The sequence below is a fragment of the Aedes albopictus genome, chromosome 3 (genome assembly GCF_035046485.1).
Source record: "Aedes albopictus strain Foshan chromosome 3, AalbF5, whole genome shotgun sequence".
NCBI classification, from domain to species: domain Eukaryota; kingdom Metazoa; phylum Arthropoda; class Insecta; order Diptera; family Culicidae; genus Aedes; species Aedes albopictus.
This window is the reverse complement of record NC_085138.1, coordinates 70,154,744-70,173,255: the sequence shown is the minus strand read 5'-3', so window position 1 is coordinate 70,173,255 and position 18,512 is coordinate 70,154,744. Positions and strand designations below refer to the sequence as shown.

Genomic DNA, 18,512 nt, shown 5'->3' with positions numbered 1-18,512 from the left:
CGCAGAAAATCGCACAGGTCGCTAAATTTCGCATCTGATAAAACAAAATTTTTGATTTTCTCTACAATATCATCAAGTATATGTACTTATTTCATTTGGTATGTGAAACTACATGGCTCTGGATCAGTGTGGTCTGGTTGTTCATCGAATTTGAGCTAATTTTGTTACTGTTATAGTCATTTTGTTTAATGACCATTGGGCGCGCAGTTTATTGATATCCGCTTATTAGGCCTACATTATCACATGTTTAACATCAAATGTGTTCATTTTTATTTTTCAGTGCTAGAATATAGACATTGACTGATACACTGTCATGAAAAAATAGTCATATATATCCCATATTTAGCGTGTAATAGTGCCTTGAACTTTTCGCATTTTTTCCTGCCGCACCCTGTAGAGTAATGATTATTTTAAAACATGTACGTATTCTGGTCTTTTTGCTGGTAAACACTGGTTCAATTTGTTGTTACTAATTATGACAAATTCACAACAGCCTGGGATGCACACTGAAGCTATTTACAAGAAAATTGACAAAACATATGCATGCCTAAAATGCATTCATTATCCTATATTCATTAGGGCTGAAGATCACAATAGACTAAGGTCGCTATGTACACAGAAATTGTACGTACGTTAACGTAGTTTGTAAGCATTAAATCACTTTTGCTCAATTACCTCACATTCTCCCGACCTGCAGCCCCAGTTCATCACACCATCCACAGCTTCAATGGCAGCTTGTTGAACAGCTCGTTCCATAGCCCGGTGAAGATGTCGGCCAGCCCATACTCGAGATCCGTCCGCAGCTCGGCAATCACTTCGTTGGCATTCTGGTTCAAGAACAGATTCAGCGACGCCCCTAGGACCTGGTTGCCTTGGAAGAGGTTATCCAGATGAATGCGCATGCCACCGACATGGAAGGTGACTTTCATCTCCTCGATAAAGATCGCATCCTTGAAAAAGGGCAACAGAAATCATGAGCCATACGTGTAAGAAACCGGAACGAACGGTAGGAAAACCAGCGAAACATGCCAGACATGCTTCAAGGAGAGTTGCATTCTCGTTCGTTGTCATACTCGGGATACTTTATTATCAACATACAGTAGCGATCGAATTTTATTTGACAAACATTATGCTTAGTTTTTTTTATGAATCCTCTTTTTTAAAGTCAATCAATTCATGACAACAGAACTGTTTAAAAAAATCGTTCGTCATATAAAATCCGACCGCTACTGTACACTTACCTCGGGCAAGGGCCTCACGCCGAACTTGGTCGTTACGGAAGTCTTGACGTCCTTCAGCACCATCGTCACATCCCCGTCGCCCACCAGTGGCAACAGCAGGACATTCCCCTTCAGATTGTAGATGGCGTCGATTTTCAGCTTTGGAATTTCCAAATCGAAATTTAGTGCGTGCGTTTTGAAATCCAGACTGGCTCTTTTGACGGTGGTATTGGAGGGGCCCTTAATGTTGAGCTTCTTGAAGCCTCCGCTGAGTGTTAGGGCACCGGATCCACGTGAAACTTGCACTGATTCTATCCGCAGTGGGTCAAAGGACTGGACTCCGATTTCCGATATACCTGGAGGGATGATATCATGTGATAAAGTGTTACTCTGGAGTAAAAGTTTAAGTGGAGCACGATTACATTTCAAAGTTTTCAAGTTCAAATCACTTGGCTACTCTCTGGTTGTTCGAAAGCTGTTTGAATAAGAGTTTTCTACCAAAAGTATGAAATTTCATTTTTATTTAAAAACTGCGATATTAAATATTGTATTTATTTTAAATTTTATCTCTAATTTAAGTAAAATCTAGATAGTATTTAAGCAAACAAAGGGATTCCCGAATCATATAGCATCACGGAAGAAATTGTTTTACTTTTGATTGAGTGCCCCAAAATGGCTGATTTTTTAATTTGCAACAGGTAAATAAAAGCATAAAAAGAGGGAAATTTGTGCTGAAGCGGTTTATGGACGGCCCCTAAATTAAATTTGGGCTTTAATGAGGAAATCTAGTTCGCGAGGACTGATCTTACTCCTGGGCATTTGAGATGAGGCTAAGAGAGTTCCCAAAAAGTCTCCAAAGAGCCCAAAATAGGAGGTTCTAAAGGGCATCAGCGGCGTTTCAGGGGGTTGTTCCAGAGGTTTTCAGGGATCTTTTAAGAGCGATCTGTATTTTTTGGCGTTAATGGGATTACGGGAAATGAGGGGAATTTCAATAGTATAAAGGGGAATTCAGCGACGTTTCAAGGGACTTTAAGGGTTATTGAGGTGATCTCAGGAGCCTTAAAAGGCGTTATAAGTGTTTTGGGTAGCGTTCCAAAGCATTTTAGAGAGTTTTAGAGAGTTTTAAAGGGTTTAAGGAACATTTTTATGGCGTTCCTAGAGGTTTTAGGGGCGTTTGATAGCATTTTAGAGGGTTTTAGGGTACGTTTCAAGGGGTTTCTGGAGCATATTAAAGGCGTCCAAAGGGGTTTCAGGAAATATCGAAACGATTATAATGATTTAAAGGGCGTTTAATGGGATTATGGAGGTTTCAAGGGTGTTCCGAAGCATTTCAGGTCAGGGGGTTTCAAGAACACCCTAAAATCAAATGGCACACACTTAGTTGAGTCATACTTTTGCCGAGATCCGCACGGCCGAGTGTTCGGCAACCTAAATTTAACTGAAATATCGGCAAAAAATCAATGTTATTCATAGCAGCGCCCATGGGTGCCGCTGGCATCAAACTTCAAACGTCAAATGTTTAACCGAGATCCAGCAAATGAACTTTAACCGAGATTTGTACAACCGATCTCGGCATTCTATTTAAAGTGTGCAATTCAGGGGCGTTTATGAAGATATTGTGGTGAGGTCTCCCTCTTAAATCCCCTGGACCCCATGTAGCGCACCCGAGACCCTCTGAGACCCTCAAAAACGCTTGCGTAACGCCTCCGAAACCCGCCGAAAATCCTTTGAAACTTTCTGAAATGCTCCTGAAATCCCCCTTAACTCTCACGGATCCTACCCGATCAGAAAGGCATATCAAAATTATAACCGATTAGGTTATTTATTTCAAAGATTTTTCATAACAGAATGTGTTGCAATTCGCAACGAAATGAAACAGATTCCGGTTCTTTGAACGGCGTATGTATTTCAGTTTTGGTTGGCACGGCGTTAAAAAACTCCTACCAAATAAAGTTATGTTACGGTACTTTAGGTTATTGTTGTACATAGTAGGAATAGTTGTGCTTATGTCTTATTTGTTTAGCTTTAGGTAATAAGCAATAAATTGCGTTTAGTGTTTCTGACTCGTTTCTTCTTCACGACGGTAGTATGGGTGGCGAGCGAGCTACTAAAATTTAGATTTAGGGTTAGGTATAGTTTCACAATAACTCAACTGCAATTACCGGTTTTTAATGCGTTTGTGTGTTTGATTTGTGTTCGTTCGTCTAGTTTAACATATTCCGCTAGAGTTCAAAGCTGTTTTTAACTAGATTTTAAATGTAATTCAATTAATTTTCAATTCGGATTAGCTGACTGCATGTAACTAACCAAGACTCACAAAAAACAGTAATTTCAGATATTTCTGTCACCACTTTTAACGTTTGCGATTCGTTCGCCTCATTTCCACTAGGATTACTAACTGTAACTGTGTTTTACAGTAGAAATAGTTTATAATTGTAATTATTTCAACTAAATTTACGGGAATGAACTATGCATGTGTTCTTTTCTAGCTGACTTGCACTTTTCTTTCTGCTCACGAGCTATCTGTCCCTGACGTTTACCATCGTTTCTCCTAATTCTGACGTCCGACACAGTGGTGCGCTGCTCGCGGGGGCCTGTCATAGTGGACAAGGTAGAAAATATAGGTACGTACTGTTTCGTTGGTTGGATGTGTGGTGCGGCGCAACTAGCAGTTGCGACAGAATGAGTTATAAAATTCGCCGGTTAGGTGTTAAAATAACAAAAATTATAACTAAAATTGCTCTAGTCATAACATAATTATAACAGGTCTTGATACAATTATTACAAGCTTATAACAAAATGAGATATAAAAAATCAACAGAGGAAAATCAAATTATATCTCATGTTTTTATATAGCAGTTATAAATATATTGGGTAAAAATTAAGTAGTGTAAAAATCAACTCATTTTTGGGTAATCAAATTTTAGAGTGAAATTTTATTTTTAGTAAAAAGTTACTGGTATCAAAAAACTTCTCCACATAGTATACATAAAACCCAGGGATTTGAACCTAGGACGGCCAGAACCTAGAACATGAGCTCGTCGTTTTTACCAGTGAGGCCATCGCAGCACTTGAAGTGAAGGGCGATATATGTTGAAATGGTTCTTCATATTGGTAGCTCCTCTATAAATAGACTCACTGATCCAACATCCAACAACATATACAGGGGATGGCCAAAATGTTTGGGATAGGCAACTTTTTTTCTCCCACAAAAAATTCAACATGCTGTAACTTTTCATAGAGTGCATCAAAACATGTCAAATTTTGACTGTTTATCAACCTGTTATATGTGCATCATTGATACAAATTTGGGCTCGATTGAATATTTTTTGGCGAAGTAAGAACCGTTCGGGTAAAACACTATTTTTTAGACAACTCATTTTTAAGCTGTCATATCTCGGAAACCAGTGAACCGAATTGAATGATTTTTTTAACGTTTATCAACAATATATTGATACTTAATACAACGTTTTAAAATTTAATATTTTCTCACGGCAAATTTAGTTATACCGAGTTGAAATTTTTACCCATATAGAGGAAAATAATTCAAATTTACAATACCACACAAAAATAACTAAATGTGTTCTTCCTTTAATCTAAATACCCAGACAACCAGGAATCGCATAAGGATGCACGCTGTACATCGTATAAAGTACTATTTTTAGTCACTATCGCATATATGTGCGGCTGAGGGACAATTTTTATCGCATATGATGTTATTTTTTGAACTTACTGCGATGTATCTGGTAAAATCATATAAGAGTGCAAATTAACTTTTATAATGCATGACTACATCGTAGTAGACGATATTCCGATGTTTTGTTGCGACGAATTTTGCTTATTCGCAAAAGCGTTCAAGTGAACTCGCAAAGTGTCAATTGAATTCGCATAATTGCGTACTGCGATGATTATACGACTTCGCTTGGTGCTTTTCTAATTATGTCAGTTTAACTCGCATTGGTATACAAACTGAATCGCATAAAAGTGAAAATAAACTCGTTCAAAGGTACATACAAACTCGCATAAGCTAGAATCGTTAACATTGGTATATTGCGATGTGATTTGTGATAACAATGAAAAAGGTGCTGTTGGAGTGCCAAAAAGCTAAAAGAAAGTGAAAAGTCATCATTATGGTTGCAAAACAAGTTACAAAGTCATCATTTTTGTTTTGTTGACCTTATAATTAACAATGGGTGGTGCTAGCAAGAGAGGAGTAGTGGTAACTGTGCGGGAAATCATGCTACATCATTTTGATTTCCAAAGAGCCTGCCGAACACGTACAGCGCACGGAAACCAAGTGCATTCCAACAAGCACTGAGGTGAGTTAGAATGTCATGACATTTAACCAGTGTGTTTCATAAGTAGTGTTTGGTGCTAAGTGTGAAGTTCGGCTCGATAATCCAAAGGTTATTAGTTCGATACTTAGGTGACAAGATTTTTTTTATTTTGAATATTTTGAGTCGCATAAGGTGCTATATTACGTCGCAATAGTGCATACCGTACATCGCATAAGATATCGCTTTAAGTCATACAGCGTCATTATTTTCCCGTCAATGCACGTATAGCGCCTCCACTTTTGTACGCATAAGGCACTTTTACTGCATCTTATGCGATGTAACTTTACCGTATAAAAGTACGTATAACATGAACATAAACTTCATTACACGTGCAACTTGGTTGTCTGGGTAGGTTCTAATATATCTGATTAAAGATAACTTGGGAACAGAAGTAGAAAATCTTTGGACATCAACACTAAAATTTATTGACATTGACGTAAATAAATTACATTTTTTCAAAAAAAAATCCAAAAAGTGTCAATCCATGATTACTTTTTTCAACGTTCAAAAAGTGTCTATGTTTTAATAGTTTATGAAGCATTTGTATATTGTTAGTGTACGTTCAAAATTTCATTCAATTCAACTGATTTCCAAGATATGACAGCTCAAAAATAAGTTGTCTAAAAAATAGTGTTTTACCCGAACGGTTCTAACTTTGCGAAAGATTAATCAATCAAGCTCAAATTTGTACCAATGATGCACATATAACAGGTTGACAATCAGTCAAAATCTGAGATTTTTTGGTGCACTCAATGAAAAGTTATAGCATGTTGAACTTTTTTTGTGAGAGAAAAAACGTTGCCTATCCCACACATTTTGGCCATCCCCTGTATGTATCGCACCTAAGACCCTCCGAAATCTCCGAAAACGCCCCCGTAACGCCTCTGAATCCTGACGAAAATGCAGTGAAACTTCCTGAATTGCCTTAAAAACCCCCTTCTACCGCATGTAACACACCTGAGGCGCTCCGAAAACGCTTCCATAACGCTCCGTCGATAAATTACGTCACGCTTTTAGAGGGAGGGAGGTTCAGTAAAGAGTGACAACCCATACAAAAAATTCAGAGGGATCATACAAAAAGTGTGACATAGGGGGAGGGAGGTTGAAAATGGGCATTTTATGGGTGACGTAATTCATGAACGCTCCCTTTTTATGCAGGGCATAGAAAAGTGTATAAATTAAAAGAACATAAAAATAACCTGCATAAAAATAGGATTTAGTGTAACATGGAGCCTTAGGGGTTGTAGTTGTATAGCTTCTATCACGAATTCCCGAAGTAGTCCCTAAAAAAAATTATGTATAGTTTCCTGAAGGAATTCCTGCTACAAGATACATGAGGAGTTTCTGTAGAAATCCCAGGTGAAGTCCTACCACGTTTTCATTCGGTCGTCGTCGTCTATTTGACTGCTCATCTTCGTACGGGGCGATTTAGTGAGTTTTTGGTGGCAAAGTGTACAGGCCGCGTTTTCATTCGGTCGTCGTCGTCTATTTGACTGTGCTCATCTTCGTGATTTTGGAGGCAAAGTGAAGAGGCCATTTTTTTTCATTTGGGCCTGCCGCGTCGTCGTCGTCGCAGATTTGGCTGTGCTCATCTTCGTACGGGGCGGTTTAGAGTGATTTTTGAGGCAAAGTGAAAAAGCCGCTTTTTTATTCGGACCGGCTGCGTCGTCGTCGTCGTCAATTTGAATGTCCACATCGTCGTACCCGTGTGTAGTTGTAGCGGTTCAGTGTGATTTCGGAGAAGAGGCCAGTTAGTGGAAGATGCTGGTGCACATACGCACTGGACACTTCGAAGGATGTTTATTGGTGAGCTCTTTCCATTTTATCATAATAATAATAATAATAATAATTAATGCTAAAGGATTTATACAATTATGCTCTGGTTTTTGTGTATTTATCTAACAAATATTGAAAAGTTCGTCACGTCATGTGTCGGCGTTAGTACCCAATGCACAATCAGTTGATAATAAATATGTTTCTTTCATTTTTGCATTTACACAAAAATATGAATGGTTTGTCATCTTCGGTGTCGACATTTGTAATATTTTAGTCAAAATGAATAAATGTTTTGACTCAATAGTAAAGGTTGCATGAGAGTCCGTCCTGGTTCGTCGTTGCATCGCGTCGTCGTTCTGTGTGCGTGCTTTTAGAGAAAAAAAACTAGTTTTTGTGCGAGTCGGTCGTGTGATGCCAGCAGCGGATTACATTTCAGCCCGTCTTGGTTCGTCGTTGCATCGCGTCGTCGTCCTGTGTGCGTACTCATCTTCGTACGAGGCGGTTTAGTGTGTTTTTGGAGGCAAAGGAAGTGCCGCTTTTTTCATTCGGATCGGGCGCGTTGTCGTCGACAATTTGAATGTGCACATCGTCGTACCCGTGTGTTGTTGTAGCAGTTCAGTGTAATTTCGAGGCCAGTTAGTGGAAGATGCTGCAGCTCTGGTTTTTGTGTATTTATCTAACAAATATTGAAAAGTTCGTCACGTCATGTGTCGGCGCTAGTTCCAAATGCACATTTAGTTGATAATAAATAATTTCCTTTAATTTTTTGCATGGACACAAAAATTTGAATGGTTCGTCATCTTCGGTGTCGACATTTGTAATATTTTAGTCCAAATGAATAAATGTTTTGACTCAAATAAAGGTTGCATGAATTTCAGGAAAAAGAGAGGGTCGGTAAAAGATAGACGGCGAACCATGCGGTGAGATCTTTCTTATTTATTTATCACGTGCTATTTTGTTAATACTTGTGAATTGATCACGTTCAGCATTGTCTCGCGCGGAAACGCAAACTACAGATGCGTCGGTGTTTAGCATTGTGTTCTCCTTAGTTGCGAATGAATAACTTATGTAGGGTGAGTTTTGAGGCACAAAAGATCGCGTTCGTCGTCCAAGGTCTAGAAGGGTATTTCTTCGCGAGCGCATTATTAATCGCGAATCAAAACATTACACTCGTTTACCACGACAAAATCCTCAACACATCTCCATTTCCCCTGTCCAAACTCCTAGTGATTTCTCGTAGTAACGCAGAGAATTCCTCGGTTATTGGCCTAAGCGAGAATCATGTCATCACTTCCTTCCCTATCCTCAATTGACCTGCATTCGGACGCGGCCGGCGCTGGTATTGCTTATTGAAAAGTATTGGGATTCCAGCATTTACACAATGAAGAGAAAGCTAATCCCAAGCATCATCTGTTGGTTCTTTGTGTAAATGCAGTTGTCCTTGCAATAACAGAGGAGCAACCGCGGGCGGTCATTCATGCTCATGCTCAAATCCCAGGTGAAGTCCTACCAGGAATTTTTGGAAAAAAACGAACCCGAATTAGTGGAGGAATTGCAGTTAAAATTTCTAGAGGTGTCACAGCGAGAACCCATGGTGAAAATTCAGTGAGAATTCCTGAAGGAATCACAAAAAATACAAAATAAAATAAATACAAAAAAAAACATTGCAAAACAAAAATCTTGAAGACATCCCAGGAAGAATTCCTGGAAAAATTTGAGTAGGGATTCTTGGAAAAATTCAAGAAAAGGAATCTCTGAAGAAATTCCTGGTGGAATTTCATTTCATTTCATTCATTCACCTCGGCTAGACTGTATCGTTAATTATGAGTACACCTGAAAATTGCTGTATTTAAAAATGTTTTATTTATTTTGTAAATTAAATTCAATTACATTGTTTATTGACCATCAGAAAAGCACATGACATGATTGTATATTTAATTTTTCGTGGATCTTGCCACCTCTCGCACTTTCTTCTTGGCGTTCTTCAGAAGGTTTTGGACAACCGTTCCGACGATGGTTTTGCTTACGTTGACCCAGTTTTTCTTGAATTTTGTGACGTCCTCTGCTCCTCTATCCTTTTTCCGTAGTTTCCCTTTCATCAAAGTTAACTATTTCTCAACGGGCCTTATTTGCGGGCAATTTAGAGAGATTCATTGCCTTTTCCACAAATTGAACATTATTTTCTTCATACCTGTCAAAGTTGTCACGCGCGTAGTGGCAAGATGCCAAATCCGGCCAAAGTAATGTATGACCTTTGTGCTTTCAGATGAGTGGCAGAATAAGTTTCTGGAAACATTTCTTCCGGTATATTTCGACGTTCATACTTGGGACGGTGAAGAAAGGTGACGATTTCATACCACTTTGACAAATTGCTTGCCAAACTAACACATTTTCCCAATTATTTCGCAAAAAATCGATATTTTCTAATTCGTAACATCCGTGCCATGCTTCACAGTGAAAAACTGCGCCCCTGGAAGTGCCTTGTAGTCCAATTTGACATACGTTTCATCATCCATGATTATTAGGCCGTCCCTCATTTTGCAAAAATTAGAAATGTTATAAGTTCGTTAGTGGAAAATGATCGTTTTAGCTAAGAAATGATCGCGTCAAAATTTGAAGTCCATATATCAAGGCTAAGTGGTCCCTCAAGGGGCCTAAAGTTGTCAAAAATGGTATGGGACCAAAAAAACATGAAATTTTTTTTGACGAAAAAATACTCTATTCTACTAAAACCGGTGATTTTAGTACCTTGAAGGCCCAAAAATGTGCTTAGATTTGCGATATCTATAATCGTTTTTGAGTTATTGACAAAAAAACAACCGAAAAATCAGCATTTTCGACCATTTTTTTAGATCCCGAAGAAAACTTACCCTATTTTGTTCAATAACTCAAAAACGAGTAGAGATATCGCAATTCTAAGCAAATTTTCGGCCCTTAGGGTCCTAAAATCACCGGTTTTAGTAGAATAGAGTATTTTTTCGTCGAAAAAAATTTCGTGTTTTTTTGGTCCCATACCATTTTTGACAACTTTAGGCCCCTTGAGGGACCACTTAGCCTTGATATATGGACTTCAAATTTTGACAAGATTATTTCTTAGCTAAAACGATCATTTTCCACTAACGAACTTATAACACTTTTAATTTTTGCAAAATAAGGGACGGCCTAATGATTATGTACATGCAATTTTTGCTCAAAACATCGTCGTACAGTTTTCATGCTCGAGTTTTCACATAATCCGCCAGAATTTTAATGCGTTTTGGACATTTCTGTTTTGGGTAGGTCTTCAGGGAATTACGCTCCTTGGCGCGTTGAACCATACCAACAGCCGTTGCACACTTTTTTGCGTAATCTCTAATGGACACCTCCTATTTTCCTTCAACGATTTTGCAAATTTTGCTGTCCAAATTTGACTAGGATGCACCTGTTTTTTTTTGCCGCGTCCGGGTAAGTCTTTCAGTGTGTTATGCATACCGAATCGTTTGATAGCATTTGGGACAACAAAAACCCAAACACATTCAATTTTTGCTAATTTTCTTAGCGATGATCATTTTTCATTGCAGTGCCTGGTCACAATCGATTTTCGATTCTTCCCCGTAAACCCTCGCATTGTTCCACTTGAGGAAAAACTTTAACTTTTAATGAAGGTTATCGTTTGTTTACAACGTTAGCAACACATAGACACATAGCAGTTGTCAAAATAAGGCATAGTCTTTTTAACCTTCCGTAACTCGCGTGGTTGGCCAACACCGCTAGCATCACGCTAATGCTGAGTACAGAAAGCGAGATTTTTTCAACGTGTTGTACAAAATACAACAGCGCGATCGCTCGAGGGTTAATACACAGCCTCAAAGGTGTACTCATAATTAACGATACGGTCCTTAAACGAATGTTTAGGCACATAATGTCATTTGAAGGGTTTTTACCCTCGTTTTTGTTTCAGTGTATATGTAAGTGTTATGTATCACCTTTTCATAAAACAGTACTGGATATACTATCACTACGATAAAAAAGTTTTATCATAAAATCTTTTGTATGAGTTTCCTAAGACTTTTTCTAAAATTTTTGGGCTTCGGCTAAACGAATGTCTATCACTGAAGTTGTTGCGCACCGTTGTCAAAAGTACAACACTACCAATAAACCTCGCTCGTTGTAGGGTATGTGTACCGTTCCTTGGCCTAATATGCCAGCCGCTTTGACAATTTTGACCATAACTCGTGAAATAATAGCAGTATAAATTATGTGTTCACTCTATCACACACTCTAGGCAGTGCATGCTGCTGCAATTGGAAGTAAACTAGCGTAAATATTCAAGAATTTACTTAATTACGTTGAAAAGATACGATGCGATGGTATGCAACGTTGGTCTACGGTACGAAAATTGGCCTATTAGTGGATACAACGTTGGCCTATTGCTTTCCAAACGCTAGAACCACTTATTCTATAATTTTTTAATATTTCTGCTGAAGTATTATCACTGTTTGTTCACCAATCTTGCTTTCAAATTACATTTTCGGAGCCAAATTTTCACATAACTATAAATAAATCACTTAAACTAAAGTTCTTTCTTTATTTAGTAACAATAACAATGCAACCACATTATTGTGTTATATTTTTACAGTCACCGCACACAAAATCTTTCTTCCCGTTCGTTCTTTCTGGTTCATTCGCAAGCAATGTGGTTGACGTCACTTTTTCGGTATTGTGAACGTCATTATATTGGTGGGCCAAGATTTGGGTACATGGTGAAAAAAATGTCCTCAATATTCGGCCCACATTTAATTTGTAAATAGTAATTTTTCGTTGAAAACAAATATAGAAGATCAAAATAGCATCTTTGACCGTCGCATAAAATGTTCAGTTACCGAAAAGTCAATTCGAAATGTTCCAGAATCAGGCCATTTATGATCATGTGTATAGACTACCCACTAAGCCGAAGAATCATGGCGTCTACAAAAGCTAAACAAAATGACATTTTCATTCAATTTTAATGCTCCAAAATGCTAAAATTGAAACGAAATGTTACAGTTGTTTGGCGCATGGCTTTTCTGATCTCCGGTTATGCGTGTTTGTCTGAGTTTTTGGTTAACGTTAAGATAGGCCTTATGAGGGGACTATGCCAACGAAGCATCCCGATACCCTATACTGTTTTAGGATCAACAACTACAAAGTTATAGAGAAAGGTAAAACACACAACTTTGCAGAACATTTCGTTCTGGTATTTTTTTATAATAAAATAGTTGAGCGGGTTTTATATTATTTAGACCTTATTTTCACGTTTTTGCCTACACAATGATAAAGGTTATATGTACTATACCTTGGCCTAATATGCAAGTCGCCTTGACAACGTTTTGGCCACAACTCGTGAATAAATAGCACTATACATGATATGTTGACTTTATCACGCACTCTAGGCAATGCATGTTTAACCATTTGGAAGTAAACTAACGTAAATATTCAAGAACTACGTTGAAAAGATTCTATGCAATGGTATGCAACGTTGGTTTACGGTTTAAAAAATGGCCTATTAGTGGATACAACATTGGCCTATTGCTTTCCAAGCGCTATAACCTTTCATTCTCTATTTTTTTTATAATTCTGCTGAAGTATTACCACTGTTTTTTCACCAATATTACTTTTAAATTACATCTTCGGAGCCAAATTTTCACAAAACTATAAATAAATCAATTAAACTTAAGTTCTCTCTTAATTTAGTAACGAACACAATGCAACCCATTGTAATGTATTATATTTTTACAATCACCGCACACAAAATCTTTCTTGTCCCGTAACGTGGGTAGATTACCTTAGAATGGTGCGTTACGGTGTAAAGATCTATCAAATCAAATTTTGATCTTGATATTTTCCTGTCTAAGTTCTCTGTGCTAATAGTAACCAGCACAGTAATTTAAAGACATTTCAGGATCAAAATTTGATGCACTATATCAATGTTTGTTTTTTATGTTAAAATTTTACTACAAATTAACCTTTGATTTCAGGAAAAGAGGCAGTAGGCGTTGCCGCGTGCAGACGTGTTTTGATCTGCTCATCGCATTTCGATCGCGCTTGAAATTTTTTTTTTTCTTCGCGATTCCGTTGACGGTTTGGTCGGTGGTACGCCATCCGGATGGCTATTCCGCAGGTGAGAAAGTGTGAAATATCATTTTCGAGAAGATTTGTGTTCAAGCATAGGATTGTGTTCAAATTTGGATTCGTGTTACTGGGGCAGCTGGCAGCGATACACCATCCGGAAGAGTTTTAGGTCTTGTACGTGATTGAATGCCGCTGCCAGCAAAGGATTCACGCAAGAGTTTTTCGCGTTTTTTGGCTGATATTTTACGCCGTCAGATTCGCGAGTCGGTCGGTACACCATGCTATCAATGATTCGCGAGCGTTTCCAGAATCAAACAGTGTGGCCTCATATTCATAATTATGTGAGAGGTCAAGTGACGTGTGTTCTACTGATGACTGAATGCGTGTGCGATGGTGGTGAGACGAGGAGCATGCCGAGCAAGCCTATCTGCACTGTTACGACGTTTCCATGGTGATGATAGCGCTATCCTGGATGGATTCCGGTGAGAATGTTCTGATTATCGTTACTACAACAAATTGAACTAAATACGCGCCAGTTTCGAAGGTTACCTTTGAAGCAGGAAGTGTGTTTGCATTATCATTATCCAATTGATAACGGTAACGCACACATGCGGGGCTTGTTGTAAGTGAAAGTGAGCTCGGAATGGACGTGAGTAAGCAGACATTCTGAAACGGGTCACTGGATCCCAACAGAGCTATAACCTTTCAACTCCCGGGCTAAAAATGATTTCAGTTGTGAGTGTGAAATTCAGTAAAACCATACAGACAACTGCAACCATCTTTCTTCCATAATACCGCTGACGGACAGTGGGAGTTGAATTGTATACACACACACACACACACACACACACCGCACACAAAATCTTTCTTCCTGTTCGCTCTTTCTGGTTCATACGCAAGCAATGTTGTTGACGTCACTTTACTAATGGGCCAAGGTTTTGATACATAGTGAAAAAATGTCCTCATTATTTGTAAAATAGTTATTATTCGTTGTAAACAAATATACAATTTCAAAATAGCATCTTTGACCGTCGCATCCAATGCTTAGTTATCGAAAAGTAAATTCGAAATGTTCCAGAGTGCCATTTATGATCATGTGTATATGCTACCCACTAAGCCGATGAACCATGGCGTCTACAAAAGCTACACAAAGAGGCATTTCATTCAAGTTTAATGTTATAAAGTGATAACATTGAAACGAAATGTTATAGTTGTTTGACGCATAGCTCTTCCGATCTCCAGTTATGCGTGTTTGTTTGAGTTTTTTGGATTACGTTAAGATAGGCCGAACGAGAGGACTATGCCAAAGAAGCATCCCTAAACCCTACGATTTCTAGTTATGAATTCAAAACGACCCTGACAGACATGCTGGGCGTTTACTTCGACGGTGTGATGAGCGTTACCTAATGAACGAAGAAAATTTATAATTTGGAAGATTTAAAGGTTGTTCAAGAACTGCTATAATAAAGTTTCTATGATTCCATACATTCGTACTACCCTCGCAATTGGGTTTTTAAATTTAGAAAAAATTATTGATTTTTTAATTTTATACGAAAGAGCACTTTTTTCTGAACCACTATGATTTTTTTCAGATTTTTAGAACTTTATTTTGGAACATAAAATTAATTTCAATAAGATTTTTCGAAATCACCTATTGACAGCTGGGCAACTGCTTGACAGATCCGCCCAGTACAAAATACGACAAGGGGTGATGCGACAAATCCCTCCCATACAAACTTCAAACTGATTTTTAAATAGGATCCCGTGTACCAAAATTCATGAAAATTTGGATTTTGGCTCAGTTTGGCATGCAGATTCAGAATATAGAATTATCTAATCACCGCTAAAGAAGCCAATTGGCCATGATCGCGCCACTGATATGTGGTTGCCTTAAACCAAAAATCCATTCCAAATAACTGTCTTCGGTCACCGACGAGAGATGGTCTGCATCATTAACGATTTTTGCAACTTACCCGATGATAATGCTAATATGTACTAACTATTAGCTCGTTTTCATTAATTATTTTAACTTGGGTACTTATGAAACATCATAATCGTTACAACACCCGTGGCGGAAAATCACCACTTAGTTAATCGCTAGGTTGGTAGGTACAGTGTCGGACAAAACAATAAGACCACCAGCCATTTTTCATACAAAATTGCCAAGTTTGATGATGTGATGCTCGGTTTCTAGTGAATCGATTTGGCTGAAATTTTGGCAGTCGCCATGGAGTTACGTGAATTTTAATTTGTATTCAATTGATTCAGTTCTGTTCACTACATCAAAAGTTACAGATATACGAAACGACAAAATAATAGGTCCATATTCAGATTGCCATGATCAAAGAATATATGAGAGTATTTGATACTTGATGATTGATAAACAAGTACTAAAATTAGGGATGCCATTTAAATTTGGGGACATTTTTATTGATTTGATCGAAAATAATCATCATGAAAATCTGGTGTTAGAATTTTGTCGCACCGTATATCTGTAACTTTGAAAGTAGTGAACAGAACTCAATCAATTTGATACAAATCAAAATTCCAGTAATTCCAAGTCGGCTGTCAAAATTTCAGCCAAATCGGTTTGCTAGAAACCGAGTACCATATCGTTAAACTTGGCCATTTTGTATGAAATAGGACCGGTGGTCTTATTGTTTTGTCCGACACTGTAGGTACTTACCTTTGGCAATGTACGGGAACGTCTCCTCGAACATCTTCTTGAAGCAGTCGTCTTCGTTGGGGTTGTCTCGCCGGCAGACCCGAAGCCAATCAGCTGCAACCGGCGATGAAAAAAAAACAAAGAAAATTTCATTAATTATCGTTTTTGCGTTTGATGGTGCAACTTATGCATTAAGCAACTACAGAAATTATCATTTCTCTTTAGTTGATGTGAGGTAGCCGGTGGTTGGTGCGGTTCGGTGCAGGCTACGCCTAATAATTTAGCTTAGAGTCAATACGATGCGGTGGTGGCAGAGTTGGTCAAGTGGTTGGTTTGGCGTTACTTCAATAAGACGGTACATCGAAGAAAGATTTATCGGTTGGTTGCTTGCCGGCAATTTTGTATCTTTTGAAGCCTACGCAAAAGGCGTTGCGCAATACCATTTTGTTAGAGATGTGAAATGTAATTATTTGATTTGTTAGTAAACAGTGGAATTTACGCATAATTATAATGCAGAATGAGCTAAGAGGCACGAAAATGGAAATATTTTTGTAGACGTCATTTGAAAGCTACATGATTAATGCCGTTTTTCTTTTTGATCCAGTTCCAACCTGACAAATTTAGTGCAGGCAAGAATAACCTAGTTTTATGTTCTATTCAGGCTTGATAATCCTCCTCGAAATCAAAAGAGTTTTGCAACATGCTCTAGAGCGGTGTTTTGCTTTTGCCTCGTCGCGAGGGAGCGAACGAACCCCAAACAGAGAGGCAATGAAAACTGAGCGAGGAAGAGGGGAAAGAAAAAAGAGCCGATGATTATTTCGGGTTTTTGAGTGCGATTTTCGCCTCGAGAGTCTTTCTTTGTATGGGAGTGGAACTCGCGAGAGCTTTTTGAGTGTGAGTGGACGTGAGAAACACAACAAGAAATTATGAGTGTTGGACGAACTCCTCGCTGCGCGGCAAGCTCGCGCTCGCTGCTGTTGAGGATTTGCGTTGTGATTTCTGAGTTTTATTTTCACTCCTCAGAAAATCGCCGAAATCGCTTCCTCATTTTCTCGCGAGGGAGTTTCTGTCAAGCCTGGTTCTATTGATATTTTCAAATCCTCCTCCTATTTTTTGCCTTACGTCCATACTGTTATTGCTATCTTACTGTACAAAATGTTATGAGAACATCAAAATAACAATTGCAGGTACATATTTGAACAGAGTTTGGTTTTGATTCGGTAGGGTATGTGTATCATACCTTGGCCCAATGTGCCAGCCGCCTATAAAATAATATTCGAATGCGATAGGATGCAGAGTTGGTTTACGGTGCAAAACGTATTAGTGGATACAACTTTGGCCTATTGTATTTCGCTAGTACCACTTACTCTCCCATTTTTTCAATGTTTTCCGCTGAGGCACTTGTTTAACTAATCTTTCTTTTAGATTGCATTATCGGAGTCGAGGTTTCATAAAACCATAAATAAATTACTAAATCTTAATTTTTTTTTCTCATCCCATTGATTTATTTATAGAACAGATGCCTCGTACGCCCAGTGATCAGTAACTGTTGTGATTATCGTGGAGAAATGAAACATGTTGGAAGACTAGTGTCTTCAGCAACGTTGTTGTTGAGGAAGTCAGGGACACCACGATAGTACGTAATTTGGTACATATTTGCTCCAGCAGGCGGCGCTGGCCGAATGGCTATAGTCCGTGCCTCTCAATCAGCGGACCAGTGTTCGAATCCAGTTCATTATTTTACTTTCATATGTTTCATCTGTCGATTTGGTTTTAACGATTGCTAGCTCGATTTCATTTGTGATAGAAGACGTAAATTTGTGTCAAACGGGCCGCTCCTTTTATTTGCATCCAAGAGAACTTAAATTTACAAGAATTTTTTTAAGAGTACATAGAAGAGTCACGGTGGCGCAGGTTTTTATTATACAAAAGTCACTGCAACTTATTTCTAGCAAGTAAGTGTTTATTTGTTATAAGTAAGTCACAGTGACTTTTGCGCAACGAAATCCGCCGCCGCCGTAACTCTTCTGTGACAAATGTGCTTCTTGGGTGGTTTAGCCGCTTGGTGGCGCTAGTGAGTCTTAGAAATTCAAAACTGCTGTATTTCGAGAATCAGGCAACTTACAAAAAAATACTTTTCGACAAAGTTGATCAGGACATCAAGAGCTGTCCGATAGTGATCAAGTATATGCTAGGTTTAATCGCTTGGTGGCGCTAGTGAATCTTAAGAATTCTAAATTATTGATTGATTGATTTGTCTTTATCAAAGAGACTTTCAGCCCAACTCTAAATTATTGTATCTCGAGAAACTACTTAGAAGAATTTTGTCAGCAGCAATGTTAATCAGTACATCAAGAGCTGTCCGATAGTGAACCAGTTGAGGCCTTCCACGAAGCAGCACGAAAAAAATCCATTTTTTTTTAT

The 18,512-nt window shown here is 38.3% G+C and overlaps 1 protein-coding gene across 1 annotated transcript in view; it reads right to left on the bottom strand.

The window, feature by feature from the left end:
* Positions 1–400: 400 nt before the first annotated feature.
* The window catches only part of LOC109427008 (protein takeout-like), a 28,148-nt gene continuing 10,036 nt past the window's right edge, over positions 401–18,512 (bottom strand). Inside the window, exons 2-4 of the mRNA XM_029872453.2 lie at positions 16,110–16,202; positions 1,242–1,576; positions 401–950 (exon numbers count right to left, since the gene is read on the bottom strand). Of these exons, the coding sequence (XP_029728313.1) occupies positions 708–950; positions 1,242–1,576; positions 16,110–16,202 (671 nt within the window). The 3' untranslated portion in view covers positions 401–707. The remainder of the gene's footprint in view (positions 951–1,241; positions 1,577–16,109; positions 16,203–18,512) is intronic.